At 51.3% G+C, this 25,560-nt stretch overlaps 7 protein-coding genes across 7 annotated transcripts; 2 read left to right on the top strand and 5 right to left on the bottom strand.

Moving 5' to 3' along the window:
* Positions 1-258: 258 nt before the first annotated feature.
* Positions 259-3,923, bottom strand: C8Q69DRAFT_503486 (chitin synthase F; the record flags this gene model as incomplete). The annotated part of the gene is made up of 2 exons (XM_028632497.1): positions 259-359; positions 425-3,923. 2 exons carry the CDS (start codon positions 3,921-3,923, stop codon positions 259-261), a joined length of 3,600 nt encoding a protein of 1,199 aa, XP_028489625.1.
* A 4,745-nt stretch (positions 3,924-8,668) lies between these two features.
* Positions 8,669-10,990, top strand: C8Q69DRAFT_396569 (putative chitin synthase activator; the record flags this gene model as incomplete). Its single annotated transcript, XM_028627746.1, has 2 exons — positions 8,669-10,595; positions 10,659-10,990. 2 exons carry the CDS (start codon positions 8,669-8,671, stop codon positions 10,988-10,990), a joined length of 2,259 nt encoding a protein of 752 aa, XP_028489624.1.
* Positions 10,991-11,705: 715 nt separating this feature from the next.
* On the top strand, positions 11,706-14,474 carry C8Q69DRAFT_453219 (hypothetical protein). Its single transcript, XM_028629610.1, has 4 exons — positions 11,706-12,253; positions 12,334-13,232; positions 13,315-13,385; positions 13,468-14,474. Exons 1-4 carry the CDS (start codon positions 12,150-12,152, stop codon positions 14,278-14,280), a joined length of 1,887 nt encoding a protein of 628 aa, XP_028489623.1. The 5' UTR covers positions 11,706-12,149; the 3' UTR covers positions 14,281-14,474.
* Positions 14,475-14,508: 34 nt separating this feature from the next.
* Positions 14,509-16,730, bottom strand: C8Q69DRAFT_43530 (major facilitator superfamily domain-containing protein). The gene is made up of 4 exons (XM_028628547.1): positions 16,411-16,730; positions 16,278-16,353; positions 15,908-16,218; positions 14,509-15,837 (listed from the first exon to the last, which is right to left on the bottom strand). The coding sequence occupies exons 1-4, from the start codon at positions 16,645-16,647 to the stop codon at positions 14,737-14,739; spliced, it is 1,725 nt and encodes a 574-aa protein (XP_028489622.1). The 5' UTR covers positions 16,648-16,730; the 3' UTR covers positions 14,509-14,736.
* Positions 16,731-18,048: 1,318 nt separating this feature from the next.
* Positions 18,049-22,290, bottom strand: C8Q69DRAFT_441034 (myosin-1; the record flags this gene model as incomplete). Its single annotated transcript, XM_028628713.1, has 9 exons — positions 18,049-18,452; positions 18,518-19,059; positions 19,111-19,361; positions 19,423-19,514; positions 19,567-21,264; positions 21,319-21,801; positions 21,855-21,900; positions 21,977-22,216; positions 22,288-22,290. 9 exons carry the CDS (start codon positions 22,288-22,290, stop codon positions 18,049-18,051), a joined length of 3,759 nt encoding a protein of 1,252 aa, XP_028489621.1.
* Positions 22,291-23,044: 754 nt separating this feature from the next.
* C8Q69DRAFT_43450 (hypothetical protein) lies at positions 23,045-24,519 on the bottom strand. Its single transcript, XM_028628536.1, has 3 exons — positions 23,928-24,519; positions 23,606-23,858; positions 23,045-23,525 (listed from the first exon to the last, which is right to left on the bottom strand). Exons 1-3 carry the CDS (start codon positions 24,229-24,231, stop codon positions 23,183-23,185), a joined length of 900 nt encoding a protein of 299 aa, XP_028489620.1. The 5' UTR covers positions 24,232-24,519; the 3' UTR covers positions 23,045-23,182.
* On the bottom strand, positions 24,301-25,378 carry C8Q69DRAFT_43441 (OPA3 domain protein). Its single transcript, XM_028628533.1, has 2 exons — positions 25,202-25,378; positions 24,301-25,145 (listed from the first exon to the last, which is right to left on the bottom strand). Exons 1-2 carry the CDS (start codon positions 25,259-25,261, stop codon positions 24,354-24,356), a joined length of 852 nt encoding a protein of 283 aa, XP_028489619.1. The 5' UTR covers positions 25,262-25,378; the 3' UTR covers positions 24,301-24,353.
* Between the last annotated feature and the right edge of the window lie 182 nt (positions 25,379-25,560).

Here is a 25,560-nt window from a genome sequence, read left to right as displayed (position 1 = left end):
GGGCCCCCAGCAAGGGGACCGAAAAGACGATATGTCAACCGATGTACATGTGCATACATACATGGAACACTATACAAACGCCATCGACATGCGTTGTCAAAGCAGTATTCCCTGATGAAAAAGATGCCCGTCGGAGATCTATCCCACCCGAAATGCCATTAAAAAGAAAAAGGGACTGGTATTACCGATATAACACAAATGAGCAGACCAGCGCTGCAGGGGAAAAAGAGATGATAAGATAGAAGGAGAAGGAAGGCATCAGCGGTAGTCCCCGTATGATTCATACATGCTGGGATGCGGGGGATACCCGCCCACCGCAGCACCGGGCTGGGGCCATCCCGCAGCCTTGAGGCGACGCTCTGCAGGAGATCCGTCAGTCCATCGCTTTCTTCTACAGAGCCTAGGGGCAGAGTGATGTCCTTACCTTTTTCGAAGTCGCGCCACCTCTTCATGGTGATCTTCGTGCTGTCGAACTCTCCCTCATACTCCAGTCCGGCTTTCTTGGTCTTCTCCCCCGCCGTCTTACGCGTGTCTCCCCAGCTGAAGTCATCGAACTTCCAGTAAGCGTACGTGGGTAGGATGAAATTCCAAACCGGGAGCGAGATCAGGTAGATCAGCATCCACAACAGGTATGAGAGGCGGTGCGCGGTCACCACGATCAGAACACCGGGGAGACCTAGGATAAGGGCGAGCAGGACGAGAGGGATGGTTTGCACAGGTTTCGAGACAATAGACTTGATCACAACGTAAAATGTGAAACTGATGGCTGCCGGCAAAACAACCGTGCCGACCAGCTCGATGAAGACAACAAACTGCATACTGAAGCAGAATGTACCACAGAGATCACGAACCAGGACAAGCTCCATCAGGTTGTGCACCGTACTGTTGATCCACCGACGCCGCTGAGAGAGAAGCACCTTGAACTCGTCCGGCACAACGGTCTTGCACACGGCTTGGGGCACGAAGACTTGCTTCCGCTTGGGGAAGGTCTTCAGCATCAACGTAGACAGATACCGATCCTCACCCAAAAGCAGCAGGTTCTTCTTGTGGAGCGTATCCACCACGTTCTCCGAGTAGTGCTCGACCACATCAGGGTTCGCCAGGATAGGCACCCAGTAGTTCTGACCTCCCTTGGGGGATTTGATACGGTACATCGAAAAACATCCGGGCAAACACGTGACACCGCCAAAGAAGGATTCGAACGACTTTGCCTGGTGATGGGAGATGAAGTATTCGAACACCTGAATCATGGAAACCCAGCTTGCAGTCTTGTTCGCGATCTTCGTCTCACCACACAGACCCATGATCTCGGGGTCTTTAACCATGGCGGAAACCATGTGCGTCAGACTGTCCGGGAAGACCTTCGTATCGGCATCAACCATCAGAACGACTTCGTAGAAATCAGGGGAGATGCCGGTGATATTCCAGAGTCCGTTGAACATCTCGTATTCCAATTCTGTCATCCGCTCGTCGAACATGACTTTCTGCAGGAACGACATCAGAATAATTTGACTATCTCGCTTGCCTCGGTTGCCTGGCTTGGCCGCCTCCGCTTCGTCTGGTGTTCCGCACTTCACTACGACCAACATGGGTACACGTTGCTGCTTTTCGGGCGGCACGACAGAATGTGCGCCGTAGTCGTAGAACCCGGAGTAGATCTTTGCCATGTTGTGCCTCTTTGCTCCAGTAGCGACAGCCACGTAAGAATGGGCCTGCACTTCCTCCGGCAGAACAGCATGATCACACATCATCCCAAGAACGATGTCCGGTGTCGAGAATTCCTCTCCTTTACCCTTGATAATACCATCACAGATAACGAGAATCGTCTTGTGGCTATTGGGGTAGTCTGTCGTGGCAATGGAGTCCAGGGTGGTCCGCAAACCCTCTTCACCTTCCGAGTAACAAGTGACCAGGCAGAGTGAATGGACCAGTGGGAAGCCAAATGGCTCCCATTCCGGCGGGGGCTGAGGAACAACGGCGCCATGAATGAAGCCCCCAGGTCCGGTTGTGTCGGACTCCACCGGGGCGCTGGAATAACGCGTATCTTGTCCTGTATAGCTAGACGCACTGTTCTGGTGGGAAATGGGATCTACGCTGAGTGTACCGCCACTGCTGTTGTGGCCAGCCTTGTACATCGAGGGAGAGGTGGTAGGGATAAGCCGTGATGTCGAGTTCTGACTGGCCATGGTAGTCGGGGCCGGTCGTCGTTTACTTGTACCTCCCATCACATAAGGGCTGGAGAAACGAGAAGTGGTGGGCAAGAAGCTCTTGCGCTTATTCGAACCGTCAGGGATAGTAGGGTCCGCCAGTCGAGGACCTGGCCGGTAGATATCATTCGACCAATCCTCAATCTCCTGGTTCCGCCTCTTCGAGTCCGAGCCCATGCTTGTCCGGCTTGCCGCATAACGGCGACATACGAACCACTGGAAAAGCAATGCAAGAACGAACTTCGCACCAACGATACCAAGAATGAAGGCCAACGATACATAAAGCACGACCTTTGAGGCGATGCACCCGACTGTTTCTGTATCAATGGAGCCGACCCTGATGATCTCAGTCAAGCATTTTCCGATCTTCCTATCTGCTTTCGTCTGGAAAGCATAAGTGATATCTTTGCCCTTGATGTCTGGATTCTGCCGCAAATCGTCGAATTGGGCTGGGTACGAGACCTGGCTGTGATTGAACCATTCTAGCAAATCCAGATCGACCACAGAGCCGGAATACACCATCAGATTCCTGCTCTGATTCCTCACATCATCCCACGTGAAATAGACGTCTCCCTCGCTCCTGAGGTTGTAGAAAGCATTTCGGGCGTTTGCACTAGTATGACAAGCATAGCCGAAGTAGTAGGGTATGGTCAGATTAGGCTTGCTGGAACCATCCTGGTTGAATGCAGTGCATGGGAAGTACCACGCCAAATCGCCGTTGTCGTTGGTAGGGACGTCCGAACCTGGGGCAAGGGTAATAAGATCTTTGCAAGCGCCGTTGACATTCTGGAAAAAGAAACTTCCATCCTGTCCACCATACTTGTGAGGAAGATCATACAGAACGTTGGAGCCGGCCGGGATCCCTGCCGCGGCAGGGTGCTTAGACTTCGAAAGATCATAGGCACTGCCGTGGAAAATCATGTATCCGCTGTCGACCTGGTTGACCTTCAGACGCACGGGAGGAGCGGCGCAGACCACTGCTGTGAAGCCGAAGGTGAGGAATCCAACGAAGGTACAAATCAGGAGAATAACGCTGATGAGACCCATCTTCTCACGCCAGGCTCTCCGTTGCGCTTTCGCGGGCATACCGAAACATTTGAGCACGAAGTCGGGAGCCCAGAAGGTCACAATCGAACAATACACGTTCCAGGGACTGGGCGGACGTAGTTGCTCGTCAAGCTGCTTTTGCAATTGTTTTTCTTCGAGGTCAACAGCTTCCTTGCGCGACAGCTTTCGCCGTCTCCTTTTCTGACTTGGGACGCGTTCCATGGGCTTGTTCACATTGCCATGGGCACCGTAGAGCTTGTCTGTGTCGACAACGTTCATTTCTCCGCTTTCCGAGTCGCCAGTGTCCGGCTCGCCATCTCCCTCAAAGATCGGGTCGTGCCCTGTACTGGACGGGAACGTGTCCATGTTCTGCGCATGCTGACGGTAGTAATAGTTCGGATGGTCGCGATCGATGCGATTCCGCTCCGGTCGCACCAAGCTGCGTTTGCGATTGATGTCTGTCGGCGATGGCATGCCATCCGAGTCTCTGAGGCTGTGGCTCCGGGAGTGGTGAGACCTGTGACGACGATGCCGGCCTGGAGTCGCAGGTTCATCTGTATATCCACCTGTTTCGATGTCCCGTCGACGCCGTCGCGACGACTCCCTGAACCCGATATTAGGCTCCTCCGGCCTCGACGAAGCGTGCGACGGTCTCCGTGGTAGGGACATGGTGCCTCTAGAATAGTAGCAAAGAGAATGTCAGTATCCCACATTCCAGAACGAAGCCACGCGCATGCTGCCACGGGATTTCCACTCACGAGGTCACTGGAATCCCACCCCTCAAGGTGGGAATACCAAAAATAGATATAGGGCGAGACAATCAACGTCGTCTTCACCACATAGGCACGGTATGGAGTAGGAATTCGTCTATTCTCGACGGTGAGAGTTCGTATCAGCGCAGAAAGTCTGCTACTTTTCCTGCACCTTCGACTATGGAAACTGTTTAGTCCGGAGAACGTCCCTTTGCGCTGCAGAAAAGGTGATGGAGATCTCGTCAGACGTACAGCTAGGCAATGCCCAGAAAGTGGTCCAGCAGAGACTCTTCCTTACTGGCCGCCCCAGACACTGACGATCCGGTGGACTGAATGGATCGCAAGTACTAGTAGTCAAGTAGAAATGGAACAAGCGACTAGGGGGGGCTTAGGTCCATAGGAAAACCCCAGGCTCGTCCTGGTGTTTTTGTGAATGAGTGATGAGAGATGCAACAAGTGATGTTTCATGCAGGAACAAAGAAGACAACAAGTTTCTGCTTTTGCCTGATCACAACATTAACAAGCCGAAGCAGCACATGTCCCATGCTGTCACGGGGGGGTTGGCGGGATCTCTCTCTCACGCACCCGTCGACTGGATCCGATTGTTTCCCCCGGCGACCATCACAGTAACTCTTGTCCAAGTGGAGGCAGGGATTGCTTTTGCTTAGCAGCTCATCCAGACGCATGGTTTGTTTAGTGCATTAGACTCTTTTAGCTCCCTCACTTAGCCAAGGGTCTGGCTTTCCAGCTTGGGAGCCATCCGCTCGGACGCCAGGCGCTGACTGGGCAACAGCAAGACATCTCTAACCGATCTTGCGGCTTAGCGGGGAGGGGGAATTTTCTCCAGGCGTCCATGGGGCTAGGAACTAGTCAATCAATCTGGGCACGGCACGCTAACTTAGAATCTTCTCTAATCCGGGTCCAAAGTTCAAGGAGGAGGCGAAATTGTGCCCTGTGCGGTGCCTTTTTGTCGCGAGAGTAACGGGCTTTTACCAATTCTTTACCAGCCGACCGTGGTCGAGAGGCTTACGAGGTCACGGGAGCGCATCAATCAGCCTGGGATAGACTAAGTATAGAACAATGCAGGCTTCTGGCATCTTCCCTCTGGCACTCCCGGCGCATCCGTCGTCAACGTTGTCCAGCTGGCAGCTAGTAGTGGCAGCATGTCCCATAATCTTTTCTTCTTTCCGTGAACTGCGGTCTGGAGTGAAGCAAGGCGGTCATACGACATATGCCATATCTAGTCTATGGTACTCTAGTACGGGGGCAGTTTCTCACTTAGCCAAGAAGCGCACTTATAATTAATTTGAATATGGGTCTGTGCAGACAGACCATACTCGACGGCGTCTACTCGAGAGGGCCCCCCAAAGACTTCGCGTATTGGAAAGGGGCAATTATAACCACGCTCACTGTACTATATCCAATCCCGTCCCTAAGCGGACCACTGCCCAGAGCGCACCCATAAATAATGCTGAAAAGCAAAAAAAGGATTCGGAACTCGGAAGTTCAACACGACGAGTTATGCATGGAGTGCAGCGCCAGAATGAAAATCTCTCGTCCTGTAATAATACTCCGTAGCAAGATGAGGACAGCTCGGTAGCAGACACGCATCAACCATACCCGAGGCGGCTGCAACAGCCCAATTAAGTCTGACTGTCCTCAGGCGTGTTTGTCGCTGAGCTGAAACTCTGCTCTCCTTTCAGTGGGTAATTTTTCGTCTTCCCCCCCCCCCTGCAGGTTGGTGACACAGCATCTCTCAGTAAGCATCGTCGCTGGTCCAGTCTCAGTCGAATGCGACCTAGAGCGTCAGCGTCAGACACGAGATGATAACAAATACAGACTTCGTATTTTATGGCGTCTCTCCTGTGCATCGCTGTTGCCATCGAAGTTCACTTCTAGAACCCTGCTGCATAATGATATGTCGGGTATGGCGATCCCCCTTCCCGGGCGGCTGCCAACCCTATATGTTGAGGAACAAGGTCACATGTTTAAACGCGAGAAAGGCTCCTGAAATTATAAAATAATAATAATATCTTCACAGTGAAACAATGGTCTTTTGGTCAGTCACCAGTATTGAGACCTGCATCTTAAAGTTAGTGTACCTACTCGGTTGTATCGCACCGAACACTTCCCGTCTTGGCTGTCAACGGCAGGTGATCAACCTCGTCTTACGACATATTGTGATATAACTATAAGTGTATACTTCATCAGCTCAGAACATAGCCAATTCTTCCTCGATTAAATATCAGGTTTCTGCAGCAGTCTGTATGCTCTGACCGATAGGGGTCCTGATCGGATCGGGCCGATCTACAGTCTCTCCTGGCGATCATAATAACTAATATTCGACCTTCTCCGGGCCAAAGCACTCTGGGGGCTCCAGCCGGGGTCAGACACGGCAGCGTTGACGGTTAACCGGGGTTTTCTCAGAGCAGTTAGAACATCCAAGGGGACCTGCAGCGAGATAAATATATATAGGGCTGAGCGCTGTTCCGATTGCTGCGATATGAAAAGCATGCGAGATAAGAGCTGCAACGCACGATGGCTCGTCTTATCACTCACGCCAGCCCCGTCTTGTCAGCTTCCCGACGTCCTGGAAGGCATGATGGAACGTGCGGGGATCGACGTAATCGAGATAGCGTCCGCAAGGATGGATAATCGATAAGTTAATCAGGAAATCTCAATTTGGACCCCGACATAATTCTTGGCGCTCCAGAAAACAATGACGATGATAAATAAACAAAGGAGAGCGGGATGTGGGAACAGTACCGAAAATCCGAAACATCTCGATGGCTATCAGAGGTTCGGTTCCAGTTTAACGCCGTCTGCCCTGGGGTGGCCCTCGCACAGTGTCTGGCTGTCTCTGAATGGGTCTCTTCTTTGACAGTGTGGTTCGTGCTGGTTCTCTGAGCTAACTTAGAATAGATCCATCAAACTCAAGCTGGATTCCGGAGGAAGAGAATAATATCTTACCACTCGCTCGCTCTACCCGACCCAGCCGATGATTAGTTAGTTGTTATTAGACTCGAATGTCCAGTAGCGCGGTGCCGGATTCTGCCCTTTTCTTCAATGGCTGCATCTCATGCTGAGCCATAGGAATAGAAAAAAGAATTGAAAAAAAAAAAAGAGAGAGAGAGAAAGAAACTATTAGCGCCTTGCATCAGCCAGTCTAGTTCCACAGTTGCATCCACGCGCTGAGAAAGCGAACGTAGAATCCATCTCGGGGCACGCTTGGACCCAGCCCCCGGAACTAGGTACTCTAGAGAGTCTATGCGTAAAAGCTCTAAGGAGGAGAGGGACCGTAGGCCATGGGATCGTGCTGAAACAGGAAACGCTGGTTCATCTTGGAGTTTCCACCACTGGACGGTGGTACTTAGTAGTAGCTACTGGCATCAGTGAGACGATGGGTCTTCAACTTGGATTGGGGCTGGAAATGGGATGAACCAGGAGGCCAGCAAGAAGAGGCGCAAGAGCTACCATTCCGCCAATTCTTCGATTTCCTCTCACTTCTTTTCTCTTCTTCATCCTCTTTTTGCAGAGCCTCAACGGCCAGGCGGTTGGTCCTGTAACTGCCGATAGCTTCCATCAGTTGTCTCTTTCCACGCGTTCAGTCCATCAGCTTCGGTAACTTTGAGAGGCTGGAATAACGAGAGCACAAGAGATCCCTCCTCCTCAGCGCCATTGCTGAGATTGTCAGCACAGTGAACAGTGTTTTCCGAGACATCCACGGGCCCTGTACTCCGTACTTCGATCAGCGTGCGCTTGCGGGCTGTGGAGCAAGGATCTTGGCTAGGCGGTGCACATCATTAACACTGCAGTACTCACCATCATTGCAGACGCTTGTTTGGTATCCGCGGCGAGCGTCGGCATCAGCCCTCTTTCATTCCACGTACACCACGCGGGGGAACTGACCATTCTTCCCTATTATTCTCTGTGCATCGCCGGAATTTACTCTCACTCACAGGTCCGCGTTTCATCTGGATGGACTAAGAAGCAGACGTTACAGTCTTGAGTTGATCCGTGCCGTCGCTCAACCGACTTCGGACAGAGATCCATCCCCCGGAGCGGGCCCAGCGACTGCTCCTCTCCACCTGATCTGGTGGCATCTAGCTGTCACGTCGGAGGCTGAAGGACAACATCTCAAAGTGGTGAACAGTCACCCGGAGAGATCTGATCCTGTGAGTCGACTGTGCACTGCAATCAGACTACATTTCCGGACACCTTGTGCACGGAAGCTTGGAGAGTCAAGCGCAGGTCAGTTCCGCCGTCAGAGAGCAATTGCCTCGTTGCCCCTCCCTTCCTCCCAAGCTTCGATAGATCGCCTGATGGATTTCGATCCAGAGTATCCGTTGGCCTTGTTAAATTCACGGTGTTGACTGATTGTCTCCTGTAGGTGTGGCATCCTGCCAAAGACCTTGGCTTCTCGGTTCCCTCCGGCCAACTCGACTTCCTCCACGCCGCAGGAAGTAAATATCTCAATCTCCATTTCTCTAGGACGATAACTACCTCAGTCGCTAAACCGCTGTTTTCGAGACTCCATGTGTTAGGGTGATATTTCTGCCTGCTGCCTTTCTACACGTTACGACACCTTACCGTTGGTGGATCGAATAGCCTCCTCTTAACTGGGCAGAGGCTTTACAGGAAGCACATACGCTGCGTGCAATCATGGCCAGTCCAGCCACCAGCACTTTCCGTCCCCCTATCTCGCCTCCTGCGCCAGTATACCTACGATCATCTCCACCGCCTCCTACAGAGTCGGATATCCCTCCCCCTCCCCCATTTCGAAAGGGACTATCAGACAGTCCAGAAGCAAAGCCTAATGTTCAGAAGATTTCGAGAAAGCCCCTACGGCCGACTCCGCTCGAAATTGGTCACGATGCTGTCATACACAATTCCCCGGTGTCCCCGGTTAAAATAGACGACGGGAGTGAACTTCCCCAAGCCTCTAGTGCTCTCATCGAGCACTCGAATCACGGCTACTCCGAGCACACGCCGCCTGTCGAAACATTCTCCAGAATGTCTGTGAACGACTGGCCCCATTCGCAGCAGCAGGGTGCCGGGGCCGGCCGGCCAAACTCCGTACCACCACCACGGGCGGATTCTATTCCTCCCATTCAGCTCTCGCAGCCTCAAGATCACCGTCATACCCCCGCAAGTAGTAGCTCGTGGTCGTTAGTCGGGCCGCCTGGCAAGGATGAGACTCAAAGCCATGACAAGGCGAATGCCATGCCAGAGGAGCATAGCTCAAACAAGAGCACTAATGATGCCAGTGACGTCTCGCGTGGAAGCGTTGATAGCATGCCAGAACCTGCTGAGATATACCAACCGCTGCAATATCACCACCAGCCATTCCGCGACATCACCAATGGCCCAAATGGAGCAGGTCCGAACGGCAACCTGGCAACTGCGCGCAAGAGTTCTGCTGGGCTTTCCATTCCTCGACCTAGTTCAGCATATTCGTCTGTCTCTGATCTTGCTAACCGTGGGCGAAATCTATCCCCACATCCTTCCCCCAACTCACAGGCTCGAGGTTCTTCACGGGATTCTACTGCGTCTCCGGATAACCGACCGTTGTCTTATATCGATCTTATGAACGTGCCCTACCCTCAGCCACCTCCTGCACCAACGGCGATGAGCAAGTCCTACCTTCGAGCTTTTGTCGGCAACAATGCTTCTCTCCTCGGCCACAAGCAGACATTTGAGATGTATCTGGCAAATGTCAAGAAGGCAAATGACCCTTCGATACAGTATGAGTTCGCCGTCTTCATGGTTAATGCTGTCAGGGAGATGCCTCCTGAAGAACTCGAGGATGGTGAGAGCTCAACGCATTCCGGGGCGGAGTCGTCAGAGATCACAAGAGCGCGACTTCTTCGAGAAGCCCGCTCAATCCTTCAGCTACTCGCAAGCCGCGGTCACCCCTTTTCGCAGTATTATCTCGCTGATGGATATGCTTCTGGGCTGTTTAGCAATGGAAAGGAGGACTACGACCGGGCTTTCCCTCTTTTTGTCGCGGCCAGTAAACACGGTCATGCTGAGGCAGGTTATCGGGTCGGTCTCTGCTATGAGTTTGGCTGGGGAAGTAAGCTTGACGGCGCCAAGGCCGCGCAGTTCTACAGACAAGCGGCTTCGAAGAATCATCCGGGTGCCATGCTGCGGCTTGCCAAGGCATGTCTCGCAGGCCAGATGGGTCTAGGTAAGCGCTATCGTGAAGGAGTGACTTGGTTGAAAAGAGCGGCGGAATCTGTCGATGAGCTGTACAATGCTGGTCCGTACGAGCTGGGATTGTTGCACGAGACGGGGTATGGGGATGATGTCTTTCCCGATCCATCATATGCGGCTCAGCTATTCACCAAATCCGCTGAACTGGGCCACCCCGAGGCGAATTATCGACTGGGAGACGCGTATGAGCACGGCAAGTTAAATTGCCCTCGGGATCCTGCACTCAGCGTGCACTTCTATACAGGGGCTGCACAGGCTGGGCATCCATTGGCGATGATGGCATTATGCGCCTGGTACCTTGTGGGAGCCCAACCTGTGTTGGACAAGGACGAAAGTGAAGCCTACGAATGGGCTAAGAGAGCTGCTGAGACTGGTACGTCGACAACCTACTTTCGTGTTATAAGCATTTCCTTCGACCATGCTGACAACTTTCCAGGGCTCGCAAAGGCACAGTATGCGGTTGGCTACTTTACTGAAATGGGAATTGGTTGTCGCAGAGACCCTCTCGAGGCCAACGTCTGGTATGTCAAAGCTGCGGATCAAGGCGATGAGAGAGCAAAACATAGGATTGCAGCCATTATGGCCGCTGCCGAAGGCGCAAATCCTGCAACACCCGTTGCTACGACAAATAGTGGCTCGAAACAAAAGTCCAAATCGGACATTTCGCCAGGTATGTCAGAACGTTCAGGGAGTCGAAATTGTCAGGTGTCTAACATGCCATGCTTAGGCGGAGATAAGGCGAAGCCTAAAAGATTTGGTATCTTTTGATCTCGTTCTAAATCACGACTTGCGTTGTCTAATGTCTCATTTTACATAATAACGACTGGCACTGCCCATACCATACTGCCTCTTCATATTGTACTTTTCTAGTTACGGCTGGCATTTTTGTCGTCCTTATCGGAGTTATGATGGGTCTCATTTCCCCTATTACATTTTTACGTGGCTGCATGATGAGGTGCAAGTGTTTACTGTTCCGCGGTTGTGCTCTCATCTCTTTCAATAGTGCCATTGAGCGACATCTCTATTTTTGTTCGTTGGTTGCGGAACCTTGCTCATGTGGCGAGGAGAAAAGCTGTACAGCTGGCGATATAGATTCTCGTCAGTTTCTGACCTCTCATCTCAGCGAAGCGCATTATTGGGGACACTATGCTGTTTCATTTTGCAGTACATTTGTTTTTGGCCTCCCCCCTCTGGTCGGTTTTCAAGCTCCCTTGTGCAGTAGGCTTGGCCTTCATATCAATATTGCATCATGCACGGAACATACACCGAAGGTTCTAATGTTTTTTTGAGCGGGATATATCAGGGGCTCCGAGAGAATGGAAACTTCTATCTAGCGACTCTTTTAATAAATAATAGATACTGACGCAGAGGATCTGGGATCAGTTGGGCAATGGACTTTGCGTAATTTGTATGCCCATAAAAGCATAGTTTTGCTCGATGTAGCCCCTATTATCCAATTGTCATGCCGTCGATTATATCAAATTCCATATTTCACGCCTGGAGTAATTCGCCGCTGCCCTCGCTCTATATTTCGCAACCACCCCTGCCAAAACGACCCGACTACATATTTCATCCTAGTCTATGCCACGTCACAGCACCAGCCTCCAAGGCACCCTAGACACTCTAGGCACTCTCTGAATGCACAGCCTTGCACTAACTACGCCGCAGTACATTTGCTGCCTATCCTGTATACCTTGTTGAGGATAGATACTTTGCTCTCTGTGTGATATATATTGCGCACACTCTCATTGTTCGTTTATCAAGCGGGGTGACTCCTCACTTGCATTGTTTCCTTGGCGCTCACTTAATCTCAAATGCGTGTGAGAAAACCGGATACGGAGTCTTAACTGTTTATTTTGAGTGCATTTATATATCTTCTTATGTCGTCAAGTTTCATTTCCATTTGAATTCACACTCTACCTTCAACATGTCAGTGGTTGCCGTCGCATCTGAGTCTACCTCGAATGGCATCCAGAGTCCAGTGCAGCGTGAACGGGCTGGATCAGGACGACCTCCCATTTCAAACGTAGGGTATGTCTCTTCAGACTGATCTCACAGTATATGGAAGCTCTAAGGGGGAAAAAAAGCATAAATCTGATAATCATAACCAGGGTCTCCACCAAGAAAAACAGAAGATCCAAAAAGAACATCTCTCAAAGGACACCTATAGCTTCACAAGCTGGAAGTGCCACTTCGACTACGGGTCAGGTCCAGATTCCTACTGTCACCGCAGACTCGTCGTCACCACAGCAAGAAGGACTGGTAGCAGACCAAACAAAGCGGAAGACTGAGAAAAGTGCCATTTGTCGTATCTGCAAGCGTCGATTTGGCAATAAGGCCGCGTTGAAGATGCATATGCGGAACGTACCCGGGCATCTTTCACAACAGCAGAAGACGGATACCTCACAGAGCTCTATAGCTGCTACTGCTGCAGGTATTATGACCATGGATATTAGTGATGGAAACAGACCAGCCAAGGCTGGTGCAGTGAATGAGCCTACGTCGCAGCGCGGTAAACGAGCTGTTGTTTCTACGAAGAAAGCCATAAACAAGGCCGAGTTACACTGCGATATATGCAAGAGGGATTTTTCTAAGGAGAACGGACTGCGGATGCACATCGAGACGTCAAAGGAGCATAAGGCCAATCTAGAAAGACAGAGATCTCAAGTGGTGACTTTTCCAGCACCAATTTCTCAACCACCAACGTTTCATGGGCCGACATTCTCCGATACGTTCGCTTTTCTCGAACGTGCAGCAGAATCTATTGGTACGACAGCGGCAGTGGTAGTCGACTCGGACCAGCAGACAGACACTCAGCCATTGTCGATTAACGCCAATGATGGGATTCAAGGAGGATGGTCCGATATCCCCAAAGACATGTGGGAAACTGTTCTAGAACTCATGAGGGGGAAGTGCCATTCCGTCGACCAGCTCGAGAAGGACGGATATATTCTTCGTGAGTCGACGCCAGAGGAAATGGAAGGTTATTGGAGGTGTGAAAACTGTAGCGGTATGTACCCCAATCTTCGTTTAATACGCTGGATATAACTCTGGTTTTTTCTAATTCGCTGACTATATTTATTTATCCAAAGGGCGCCGCAAAATAATGGAAAAGCGTAACTTCGAGAAGTGTAAATTCCATCCTGCGAAACGAGACTACGAGGTATGTCCATCCTACTCCTCTTTTCCCACTATAGTTACCAGATAAAACAGTTACCAATTACTCACATGAATACACAATCCAGAAGGAAAAGAACAAACCCTACCCCAAACAACGCCCCTATTCCTGTTGCAAGACCCGCGAGGGGGGCTGCACCATCCTCCCATCTCACTCATACTTACCTCCAGAAGACCGCATCCTCTTCAAATTCAACGACTACGCCCCTGCACCTCCCTCGTCCGCAAGGCATCTCACTCCAGCATGCCCCGCAGTAGTGCTAGACTGCGAAATGGTCGAAGTCAACCACACCACCAACGAAGTCGCCCGTCTATGTGCCGTCGATTTCCTCACGGGCTCGGTCCTCATCGACACGTACGTGATGCCCACGGGCAAAATAACCGATTACCGCACGCAATACAGCGGCGTGACTCCCTCATTACTCTCCACCATGGCCCTGCGACGCCGTGCGTTGAACGGCTGGGCCGCTGCCCGCGCCGAACTATTCAAGTTCATTGACGAGTCGACCATCTTGATCGGCCAATCTTTACATCATGATCTGGATGTGTTGCGCGTTGTTCATTTCAACGTGATTGACACCGCGATTATCACGCAGATGGCGGTCGATAAGGAATGTAATAGACGATGGGGCCTGAAGACGCTATGTGGTGCGTTTCTGGAACGGGAGATTCAGAATAAGAAGACAGGCCATGATTGTTTGGAAGATGTGTTTGCTACGAGGGAGGTATTGTGGTGGTGTTTGAGGTTTCCTGATAGGTTGGCGGTTTGGGCAGAGGAGGAGAGGGAGGCTATGAGGAAGAAGAAGGAGGAGGAGAAAGCGAAGAGGGCTGCGGAGAAAAAGAAGAAGGAAGAGGAGGAAGGAGAGAAGATGCAGAAATAATCTAGTAGAGCAGTGGTAGGAGGCGGAGTTATCGATGTGTTTCTGTTATTACTTCTTCGTCTTGATATTGTTGATTACTTATTCCGAGCATGATGTGTTTTGTTTCTCGGGTCTGAACATTATTATCTGTGAAAAGGAATGGATCTCCTTTTCAAGATACGGATTGTCATTATTATTAGTAGTATTTATTATTATCGTACGTAGACCGGGTATTATAGCCTCTAAAGTCTATATAACACTTTATCCATGAGATGAATATGACAAATGCACGCTCAGGGAACAGGATTCCCCTTTCCCAAAAAAAAAAGAAAGAGAAGAAGGGAGGGGGTGCTCCATAACAATAGAAAGCGGCCGTGACATCAAGGTAAACCATCAGAGAGGAGACTCATTAAACGACATCAGAAAATATATATAACAGAAAGGAAAAGGCTCCGGGGCCGCATTCTGCAGCTTCACTCATATCTTGACTTCATCATTTCCCTCCTCCTCCGAACCTCCACTGGACTTCTCAGCCCTCAGCCCCTGACTCGTCTCCAGGGCTCTGTTCAGATCATACTTCTGAGTCAACAGACTGAACAACCCAGCCACGCCACATATAGCACAAGAGACAGCCCAGACTATCCGTAAACTATCCGTATAAGCCTGTTTCAGATCTGACTTATTCGGTCCATCAGGCATGTTTTTAATAACCTGGACCAAACCCGCAGCGTCTTTGCTATAAGCATCAGCCAAGGGAGCCAAGGCCGGGTATCCGAGGAGGTTATCATGCATGCGATTCTGGAAGACAACGCCGCCGATAGCGACCCCAATTGCTTGACCGAAGGCGCGGAAGAAACTGAACATTGCGACGGCGATAGAAAGGTTTTTAGGCGTTGCGGAAGCCTGCACGGCGAAGCCGATGGAGGGGAAGAGGATACCGAGTCCGAGTCCCGGGACAAGGTTCAGGAAGATCCAGCCCGGGATACTGGTGTTGAAGTCGATGATGCAGAGGATACCCATGCCGAGAGTCGCGATGGCCCAGCCGAGCCAGATCGCCCAGCGGTATCGGCCGCTCCAGGTTATGAGAATACCGGTGATCATGGCGCTGGGGGCGACGGTGAATGTTTCGGGGAAGAGGGCAATTCCAGATACGATGGGACTGTATTCTTTCACGGCCTCGTAGTAGAGTGGCATGTAGTAGAGGGCACACCAGAGGACGAGGCCCTGGAGGACTGCGCCGACGAAGGAGACGACTGCGGTGCGATTCTGGAAGATTGTCGGTGGGATGATCGGGTCAGAAGCAATGTAATATTCGTAGGCAGCGAATGCAATCAATCCCACTGCACCGATTATGAGTGGAACGAGGGTGCGCCAGGAGTCCCAGTCGTACATGACGCCGCCCCAGGACAAGGGGATCAGGAACGAAGCGGTGCTACCGATGAAGAGCACTGTTCCGGTATAGTCGACGCGACGGAGCTTCTCAGCAAGAGAGCTTGGGACGAAGTTGAGTTTCAGGAACAGAAGAACAAGAACAACTCCAATACCGATAAAAGGGAAATTGATGTAGAAGATCCACCGCTACAGAAAACCCAGTTAGTTCTAGTAAGTATCAAGCAGTCATGTATGGAGTTCAGAGGGAAATGCCTACCCAAGTGACATTCTCTGAGAATCCACCGCCGAGGATAGGACCTGTGACAGAGCCAATACTCCACATGGCACTGAGGATGCCAAAATAATTTCCCCTGAGTCGCAGTGGGACAATATCAGTCACGATAATCTCACTGAGGGCGATGATACCGCCACCACCGACACCCTGTAGAGATCGACCGACGAGCATATAGACGAAATTCTTCGCGACTCCTGCAATAACGGCTCCAACGAAGAAAAATAGAATAGACGTTAGGATTAGTGGCTTCCGACCAAAGATATTCGAGAAGGAAGCGAAGCTCGGTTGGAAGACTGGCAGTTTCATGTCAGATAAAAGCCTCCACGAAGACAGGGGATATACCGCAACACACCTGTAGAACAGAGTAGAAAAGAAGTGCCAGCCCAAAAGGCCTCAATAGCTGTCCCATGCAGACGCTCCGCAATAATCTATACTTTCTGTCAGCAATCCTTGCGGATATGAAACCCATATTAAGGCAACCATACAGGTAGAGCAACAGAAATCGAAGTCCCATCCAGAGCCGCCATCAGAGTGAGCACAGAAAGAGTGAAGAATATCATAATAGCACGCCTCGAGAGCTTGAAGTCCTCGCTATCAGAGTCATCTTGCACCGTCCCTGCAGTGGAAGAGGGAACAGGCGTAGTAGAACCATCAGCGATAGAATGTCTGGCGACTTGGTCCCTTGAGGGATCCTCTGTCTGAACGTTCGTTTCCACAGTCATGTTGTGCAGGCGTCTTTTGTGAGATGTATGTATTTGTTGCGTATGTTGACACCGCGTCTATCCATGCAATAGAGTGGTTGGCGAGCAAAAAGGCCAATATGTTGAGCGCGCAATTGCACATGCAATATATCGCTTAGCGAATCAGGCTCAACAACAGCTTGCGTACTTAGTTCCCAGAATTCAGCGGACTAAAGATACCCTGCCATACTCCTGATCGGCGCTGCGCTGCTTCCCCTGAATATATATGCCCCAGATCGAACAGACGACTCCTCCGTTCTGGAAAATCCTGATAAACACACGCTATTGGGACAACAGAAATCAGAATTGACAATAGCATTCATTTCTCGTATCATTCTAACCCATAACGATTGCCATGGAAGAATTTATGGCCCGACTCCTGCTCCGTTTCTACGGGGGCGGGTTTGGGTCCACTTGGCTCCGAAAGCTAGAGCCATAAGTGAAATAATAATCCGCAAGCTGAGATAAAGAATTTCCAGAAAGAGTGGCCATGTGGTCTGGAATATGCTGCGTGATATTCTGCTGCCTTCGATTAGACTCTGGATATGCTGCTGGGCTGGTCTGGAGATTGGCGGGTCAGATACCTAAGATCGTGTTTTTCTCAGTTACTTCCGGAATCGTATGTAGTTAATACGAACGGCATCACGACGGCCGTAGCAGTCGGGCCAACAGCATCTCCGACCCAAGCAGCCACTCGGAGTTCGGGACAATTTTGGATGTAGACTTAATCTTGTTGCCTTGGTTCGCTTAAACTCTCATGTACATCCATTTTGCACCAGACCTCTGTGCTCATGTAGTTATAGTCGCAGCCGATGGGGAGAACTGACTAGAAGGCAAAAAAAAAGAACAGCGGCTTTCGTCTATCTATCTACTTACACGACGTGAATGCTCAAAATCAAGGTATCTCTCGCGGATGAGAAGGAATGGCCAGCGCCTCCCCAATGCCCATATATCCAGCGCGTGTCTTCATTACCATATCCATTCTGATCTTGTGGCCCTCCTATTGCCAGAGAAAGATTTTGTCGCAAAGTAATCGCCCACAACATCTTAAGCGTAACAATTGCTCTCTGCCGGACACATGGGTATGTACGGAAATGCTCTGGAAACACGCACCTTTTCCGCAAAGAGCAAGAGAAAGATAAGACTTTACAAAAAAGAAACAGCAAATATACATAACGCGAGCGCTATGTCCATGTCGTGATCAAGAAATTGCCCCTCCCTAGGAGGCTGCCTTCTCTTGACAACGCAAGGTGCGTGCAACAGAAAACTGGTATTTGCAGAGGGTACTCCAGAAACGAGAATCATGCAAGAAGGATCCAGGCTGAAAAGAGGAAGTGGTTTTTACTTCTCAACTGTGGCCTGAGTAGCAGATAAAAAGGTAGTTCACCAGTCGTCATCATCGTCCCGGTCCCCCTGCATCGCGCTCTGGCGTGCTCGCAAGGCCTCTGCAAGGCCGCCCGCCAGGCTGGCATTCGATGCGCTGTTTGGCGTTCCACGGCCGCTGCCACCAGACGAGTCATGAGAGTTCATACTGACAGCGCTATCCCGCGGCGCCGGAGGAGGTGCAGGTTTACGTGCAGTCGGTCTCTTGGCTGGAGGAGCTGGGGGCGTGGGCTTGGCCTTCGCAGCAGCAATCGTGGCTGCCACGCCGTTGGTAGCCTTGGGAGCAGCAGGCGGTGGCGGAGGACCGGGTCGGGGAGCAGGAGCAGGTGCAGCTTGTTCTTCCAAGTAGGCTTGTGGAGCCCATCCCTGGACGCCGGTCGTTGGGTTCATACACAGCCACCAGCCTGAAGAGCCGAAGTTAGCAACGACCCCAAAATGTTGGCATATTGCACAAGCACGGCAGACTTACCATTAGCTTCCTTGGACAAGACCTCAATTATATCACCCGCACGCACGGACAGCTCATTGGACCGATCACTGGCGAAATCGTAAAGCACCTTCGCAGTTGGTTTGGCAGCTGCCGGTGGCGCAGCAGGAGGCGGAGGCGGTGGTGCCCTCACTGACCTAGTAGAAGCTGTAGACACGTTACGAGTATGAGACGCTGCTGCAGCTGCTGCAGCAGCAGGTTGCGGTACGATTCTAGGCTGTGCAGCAGGCTGAGAACCGCCAGGGAGAGGTCGAGGAGTCGGCGTAGGTTTAGCCGCAGCAGCTGGCCGTCCGCTCAGCTTTGAAGGACCACCGCCAGGACCACCGGGACGGAGAAGCTTGCCCTTCGTGACCGGTCTGGCTCCAACTTGTTTCCCACGTGGGGTAGGTTTGGAGACCGAGTTCGCCGGTTCACCAGGTCCCGTGTGGATGGTGGAACTTTTGTAAGTGTCGTCGCGGGGGACAGCAGGGTCCTTCACGACCTTGACAACAGCCATCTTTCCTGGCTTCTTGCTGTATTCAATGCTAGAGACATTGTCAGTAAAGGAGTACTTCACGCGGTCAAGGACCACTTACGAGTCTCCGATCTTCAGAGTCAGTTGACCGCGCAACACATTGGTCAGATGCGTGAAAAATTCTGTCTTGAAGACGCAGCTAATAAGGGGATCAGGCTCCTGGGCAGATCCGACTACAATCGAGAACCAGTCATCCTTCAACTTAGAGGTGTTAACAGATTTGATAGCACCAACTGGAATGGTCCGCTCCGCGGAGATAACTAGTTGGTTGTTCGCTATATTCTGGGCGATAATGTAGACATTTCTGTTGGTCTGATATAATTGTCAGTGAATAAGGCATCGAAGGGGGATTTCAACGGTGGAAGGGGCTTACCAAAACGAGGACGCGTGGCGCAGGTTTACTCGATCGACCAAATTTGGAAATGAGGATCTCACAACGGCAGGAGAAAATGATATCCTCGGAACCTGGAAGCCGTCAGATCGTGCGCTAATACACGCGAAGGCAAAAGAAACTTACTGCTGATTCCGGCTCCGTTGCGCAGCATCTCACCAGGACCGCCCTTGTTAGCCATGCCGATGTAGTCTCCCAAGAATCTACGAGATCCCAAAAGACTCATTCTCCGACGCTCCTTGCGGTTTTGTAGAACCCGATGGCCTTGATCACGGAGCTTGATAAACTCAAGGCCACCAGTAGTACGACGCCAGAAACGTTGGATACGGATGGCACACTCTGTGCGGTACCGCAGATAGTTTCTCCAGGCACGCTGGATCCTGATAGCCATGTTATGCCAATAACGATCTCGCATATGTTCCAATGCGAACAATGTCTCGGGGGTCTTAATGAAGGCCTTGGTGACACCCATCTGGTATTCTTCAGCTGGGATCCCCGTGTCCTTCAAGATCTGGCGCGCACCAGACTCAGCATCACCGGTCCAGGTGTAGTCACCTGCATAGGATGTCTTAGGAGAAAGGAGGTAGAAACGCTCGACGAACTTGTCAAATGTTTGACGGTAGGCGAAACCAGCACGACGGATGCGGACGTTCTCCTGCAGACCCAGGTACTTGATCTGGTGCAGAACGTTTCCAGAATTGTACTCCTTCGGGGACTTGTTGTCATTAGGTTTGATCGTACGGATGTACGACGGCTGCGCCTTCATGAGTGTGGCCACCAAATCATTGGCGGAGACCTTGATCTTATCACCAGCAGTGGGCGGACGCCTCTTGTCATCCTGGTTGACCTGGTTGGGGAACAGCGTGTGGACAAAACTGTTTGAACTGGAGCCAGCAAGGTTGAGAAGATCCTTCAGTAGCTGGTCCTTATTCTTGTCCGTCATGCCCTCGACAGAGTAGCTGACGTCTCCAGCATAGTGCTTGATGATGAACTGGCCCTGTCGGCTCTCGAAGTTAGGGTTCGAACTGAGGAAGTTCAGCCTGCCCACAAAGGTCTGGTCGGCAGCGCCCGAGTCTGCGTGAGCAGTGGCACAAGCGTCGTTCAGCGCGGCGAACACGCCAGGAGGACGCTTGTCCTCGATGAGCGAGCAGACGACCTTATTATCGAAGTACTTGATAGGGGTCCATTTGATCTGTTCGCGCTCATACTCCTCCTGTTCCGTCTTCAGAGTCAGCTGGATGAAAATCTGCTGGAGCTTCTCGTTGACATAGTTGATGCACAGCTGCTCGAACGAGTTCTTTTCGAAGATCTCGAAACCGTAGATATCGAGGATACCGATGGAGTTGGCCACCTGTCCTCGCGCAGTCAAAGAGTTGTTGACTCGCTCGACAATCCAGTCGAAGAGGTTGAAGTAGATCGCCTTGGCCAGAGCATCCCGGACAGCCAGCGCCTGCACCGTGTTCAGAGGCACTTCGTACACCGAACCCCGTCTACCTCCGCGAGCAGTTTCCATAATCCGCAGAGTGAGTGCCTTGTTCACCTGCGCGGCATCAACTTCCAACAGGTAGGCCACAAATTCTACCACGGACTGATCGGTAATGGATGCATTAGAAGAGTCATCCTCGACAAACTGAATGTTTCCTATCCACAGGATAGCGGCCAACATCCGGAAGACGTTGTCCTGCTCTTCCTTCGTCATACCAATGATTCTCATCGCTTCCAGCGTCTCCTGGAAATCTGATGCGTCATCAATGCCAGCGACGTCGAAACATTTGGAACGACTCGTGTAGACGTAGGACTGAGGCTGCTGTATACCAAAGAGATCTAGGTTCAATATTAGTAACGACAACTCCTCGACATAGAACGGATGATACTCACCGCGATATTCTTGCGGCGCAGCCTTTGTGAACTGGTAGAAGATGTGGAAGTTTCGCTCATTCGTGATCTGGCCCACGACTCTCGACTTTTCCAGCAGATAGTTAGTGATGTTGGCTCCAACGGGCTCACCGTTGGAGTTGAATTCCAGCTCCAAGTACTTTCCGAAACGGGAGGAGTTGTTGTTTCGCAACGTCTTTGCGTTTCCGAAAGACTCCAGCAAAGGGTTGGTCGCCAGCACCATGTCCTTTGTCTGCTGGATGGAGGAATCAGTGCCACCCGACACACTCGCGATATACTGCATCAGCCGCTTGGCCGCTTCCGTCTTTCCGGCACCCGACTCGCCAGATATGATCACACACTGGTTATCCTTGTATGCCTTCATGTTGTAATAGGACGACTCGGCCACGGCGAACACATGGGGCGGCACCTCGAGACGGTTCTTGCCCCGGTATGACTCGAGAACCTGGTCCGTGTAAATGCCCACTATGGACGGTCAGCATGCGACGCGACAAAAGAATATCCAGCGGCGCACTTACGATCCCGGAACGGATTGACAGAGACCAGCACATGGCCAATGTATGTCTATTGTAGATTGTATCAGCCCACATCTCCGGCAGTGCGCAAGGGAACTCCGCTGTTCGCTGTGCGGATGACCTACATAGATCTCCCCCGCATCGAAGCGGAGCTTCAAGTTGTCGTTGATGGCCTCGTTGGAGACTTTGCTCAGCAGCGTCAAGTCCGAGACACCGATTTCCTTCTTCTTTGTGCTCTCGAAGGTGGCCTTCTTGACCTGGGGCTTCCCCCCACCTCGTCGACCATCACCCACATCGGCCGTGGCCTTGGAGCGTCCAAAGCCGCGACTCTTCTTCTCACCACCGACGGGACGCCGTGATTGACCCTATTGTATTGCGCGACCGTTAGAATATTCGTTTGAACCTGGTGGGTGAAGGAGGACGGCGCAGGACTCACCATCTTTCATTACACCCCGGGACGAAGGCGCCCAGCACTCCAGATCCGGACGATCTATCAAGTCCACGTTGTTATCTCCTGAAGAGCATGCAACAGGAGGGGGGAAACGAGCAAGAACTTCAGGACAGCGCAGAATCAGCTTCAAAGAAAGGATTCCGCCCACGCTGCCAACCAGCCAAAATGCAGCAGTACACTAGGGGAAAGACAGCAGAAGAGAGCGAGAGGCACGAGATGGTTGAAACTGCGAACGCTCCTCTTGATGATGCAGCATGCGGCGCTTGCCGTAGAGACTGCGCCACACGTGTGGCTCCACGAAATATGGAAGGGTCACCGTTAGTGTAGGTATCTAGCTAATTATGGTATGGTATGAAGGGAATCGCATGGACTCGGGCTAAGGATCAGACTAAACGCCAGTCGAGACAACGCGCAATCCTTTTGTGGCGGGGGCCAATCCGAGTGTACCGAAGCTGCCCGTTTTCGCCCAATTTTCGCCTCCGCGTTCCTGGCCTGGAGCATCTAGTCTGGAAATAGTTGGAGAGACCCTTCTTTTTCCTGTCGGCACTGCGGCTTGACGTCCGCGGCGGGCACGCGATGGTCAAGAATAGCGTCCCAGACGTCATTTCTACCCCTCAGTGGGATGGAGGAGCAGTCAATTATTACAGTAGTAGTTTTATTTATCGTACTGCGAAGAACATCTCAGATGGCAGCAGACAGTGACTGATAGTTACAGAATAATGGTTATGGTTCTGCCTACCGACACTGACGCGTACGTACCCGATCTGACACTTCAGACACTATACGAATACTGGTACTACGATTTACAGCAGTCGCCTTCAACATCGTATAATATCTATTCTGTAAATACATTAATCTCAGTCCACATCTCCTACAGCTGCTACGTCTTACCCTCCCAGAACTCCACGATTCTCCTCACCGTCTCCAGCTCCAAATACTCTCTCAACAACTCCCGGCCCTCATCCGACCTCACCGCGCGACTCAACTCGCGCCATGACGGAAACAGATCAGTCAGTATATTGCTCTCTTCTGCTGATAACAAGTGATACGGAGCGGACGTCGTCATGTGCGCCAGTAGGGACGTTACGGGTTCACGAGGCACAGAAAGCCGTGGGGGGTTCGTGAGAGCGGATATATATTCCTGCATCGACGAGAGGAACGTGGAGGAGTCCGCGATGGGGACTATCGGGATCGAATGCGGACTCGGCAGTTCTGAGACGAGTCTAATAGATAAGTTATTTATTTAGCTTTATTTCTCCCTGTAAGAATATAAAATAAAAGAGATATATATAAGTGTACGCACAGAGCTTGAAGGTCCAGTAACGGTGCCAAGTTGGACCGTCTACTAGCAGACGTAAATGCATTCTCGGACAAGAGGAACGCAATAAGGACGTCTTGTCCTCCTGGCGGAGAAGAAAGGCGCTCGATTCTGTAGATGGTCTCTGCTTTGTCGGAGGGTGAAAGGGACGAGGGGGTTAGGAGGAGGATGCGCAATGATCTGTTTCCCTGCGTACTGGGAATGCTGAAACTGAAGTCATGGGTCTCTAGATGGGCTTCTATTTTGGCTTGGTTATCATTTATCATTCATCAATCCCAAAGATATGACGATTGAAAGCATGGAATACCTTGCAGTCGAATCCCAGAGGTGGACATGAGCACTGGATGGAGAACTGGCCACACCGGTCGAGTCCGAAGGGAAAAGCATACTGTTAGAGTGGAATCTGAAGTGACTTTTGCCATGATTGTTCTGCCATATCTTGGTCTCAAAATGTCCTTGAGCTGAGAGTAAATGATATATACACAACCGCGTCTTGACGACTGGAAAAACGGCAGAAGAGAGGGGAGCGGCTCGCTCATATCGTATATACACTGCAAGTTACGTTCTATATGCCAATACATGCTAAACTTCCAAACCACTCCAATCGCCATTTTTCCACGATACTGACCTCGTGCTCATGTAAGAAGGGTATCTATAAAGAAAAGAGACGTCTATGCTCGATATCCAAAAAACAAGGTGGTCGTGCAAACACACAGTAGCGCGCAATTGTGGCTCAGGAGCTCTTAGGCTGTTCCAGAGACTTATGAGCAGCAACTGGGACTGGGGAGTGCGGCGAGAGCTTGTCAACCACGGATTTTGACGTCTCACTTGCCTGGTCAGCCGATTCGGGGCCAGACGGCTGACCTTGACCAAACGAGAAGAATGATGTGACATAGGACAGCCAGCTCTGATTCTGTGCTTCCTCTTTCTCCTCCTTCTCTTCAACTTCCCATACCTCGCGAGGCAGGATTCGCTTGTGGTCCTTTGCGGCAGTTCCGTTCTTTCCCTTCAATTCGAGAATCTCCCGCTCCAATGCTACCAGAGCTTTCCGGGCGGCCTTTTCGGACTCCTCAAGGTCGCTGAGACGACTCTCCACGTCCTCTCTCCGGGTACTTTCCTTCCGTCTGGATCTCCATGTCTCGAACACGATTGTGCCACCCGCCACAAGGAAAAGGAAAGTTTCACTGATGAAATTCGCACCCGAGTCGATAGCTTTAGATTCCGACAATGGCCGAATTCGAGGTTTTGGCGGTTGTTTTTCTGCTTCTAACGCTGCCTCTTTTGCTTTCGCCGCGGCCGCTTCTTCCGCTTTAGCCTCTGCTTCCGTCTTCACCGTAGGAGCTGTGGGCTGGAGTTTCTTTACCGCAGCGTCTGCTGCGTCTTTCGCGGCTTTCCTCTCCGCTGCCGTAGTGTCCCGAATAGCGCCTAAGCGTAGACGCATATCAAACCGATGGAGAGCTTGCGCCAAGGAGACGCACATTCGTCGGAAGCGTTCATGTTCACGGGCCTGTGCTTTGAGGCGGTTCTTCGAACCATCAGCATGCACCTCAATCAGGCTGATCGGGGGAGATTAAGTCATACGGCAATGGGTTTCGAAAGCGTGCGAATAAAGAGAGAACTGAGCTTCAATGTAAGAGACATCTTGACGGTCTAGGCAGCGGTCCACGTCACGGCGTAAGATAGAGCGGGGAGAAAGAATAAATTAGCCTCAGGCAAAAAGGAGCCAAAGGAGGTTAGATCAGGAAAAGCTCCATACGGGAATATAAGAAGAGAACGAAGGACGGTTGAATCTCGAGTTTCGTGTTGAAGAATCACGTCGGTTGTCTGCTGGTCGACAGCGTGAGGCTTCAGCTTTCCCTATCTCCGAATGAAGCCGTTACGGCATAATTCCTGCTGTTGCCCTTTTCGGCGTAGTTTCTCCGCGTTTCTGGAATGATTGG

Source organism: Paecilomyces variotii (genome assembly GCF_004022145.1).
Source record: "Paecilomyces variotii strain CBS 101075 chromosome Unknown C8Q69scaffold_1, whole genome shotgun sequence".
Classification (NCBI taxonomy): Eukaryota; Fungi; Ascomycota; class Eurotiomycetes; order Eurotiales; family Thermoascaceae; genus Paecilomyces; species Paecilomyces variotii.
This window is presented reverse-complemented; position numbering and strand designations above follow the sequence as displayed.

What these genes read in the sequence shown, in the direction of transcription:
- C8Q69DRAFT_43530 (XM_028628547.1), bottom strand. Translation starts at nt 16,647, where the DNA reads ATGACTGTGGAAACGAACGTTCAGACAGAGGATCCCTCAAGGGACCAA. An exon ending in CGATTTCTGTTGCTCTACCT is followed by an intron (nt 16,354 to 16,410) that starts GTATGGTTGCCT and finishes CAGAAAGTATAG; the next exon opens with ATTATTGCGGAGCGTCTGCA. An exon ending in TCTCAGAGAATGTCACTTGG is followed by an intron (nt 15,838 to 15,907) that starts GTAGGCATTTCC and finishes GGTTTTCTGTAG; the next exon opens with CGGTGGATCTTCTACATCAA.
- C8Q69DRAFT_43450 (XM_028628536.1), bottom strand. Translation starts at nt 24,231, where the DNA reads ATGGCGATTGGAGTGGTTTGGAAGTTTAGCATGTATTGGCATATAGAA. An exon ending in CTCTGGGATTCGACTGCAAG is followed by an intron (nt 23,859 to 23,927) that starts GTATTCCATGCT and finishes AAGCCAAAATAG; the next exon opens with AAGCCCATCTAGAGACCCAT. An exon ending in TTACTGGACCTTCAAGCTCT is followed by an intron (nt 23,526 to 23,605) that starts GTGCGTACACTT and finishes CTTATCTATTAG; the next exon opens with ACTCGTCTCAGAACTGCCGA.
- C8Q69DRAFT_43441 (XM_028628533.1), bottom strand. Translation starts at nt 25,261, where the DNA reads ATGTCTCTTACATTGAAGCTCAGTTCTCTCTTTATTCGCACGCTTTCG. An exon ending in CGCTTTCGAAACCCATTGCC is followed by an intron (nt 25,146 to 25,201) that starts GTATGACTTAAT and finishes GATGGTTCGAAG; the next exon opens with AACCGCCTCAAAGCACAGGC.
- C8Q69DRAFT_453219 (XM_028629610.1), top strand. Translation starts at nt 12,150, where the DNA reads ATGTCAGTGGTTGCCGTCGCATCTGAGTCTACCTCGAATGGCATCCAG. An exon ending in GAGGTGTGAAAACTGTAGCG is followed by an intron (nt 13,233 to 13,314) that starts GTATGTACCCCA and finishes ATTTATCCAAAG; the next exon opens with GGCGCCGCAAAATAATGGAA. An exon ending in CTGCGAAACGAGACTACGAG is followed by an intron (nt 13,386 to 13,467) that starts GTATGTCCATCC and finishes TACACAATCCAG; the next exon opens with AAGGAAAAGAACAAACCCTA.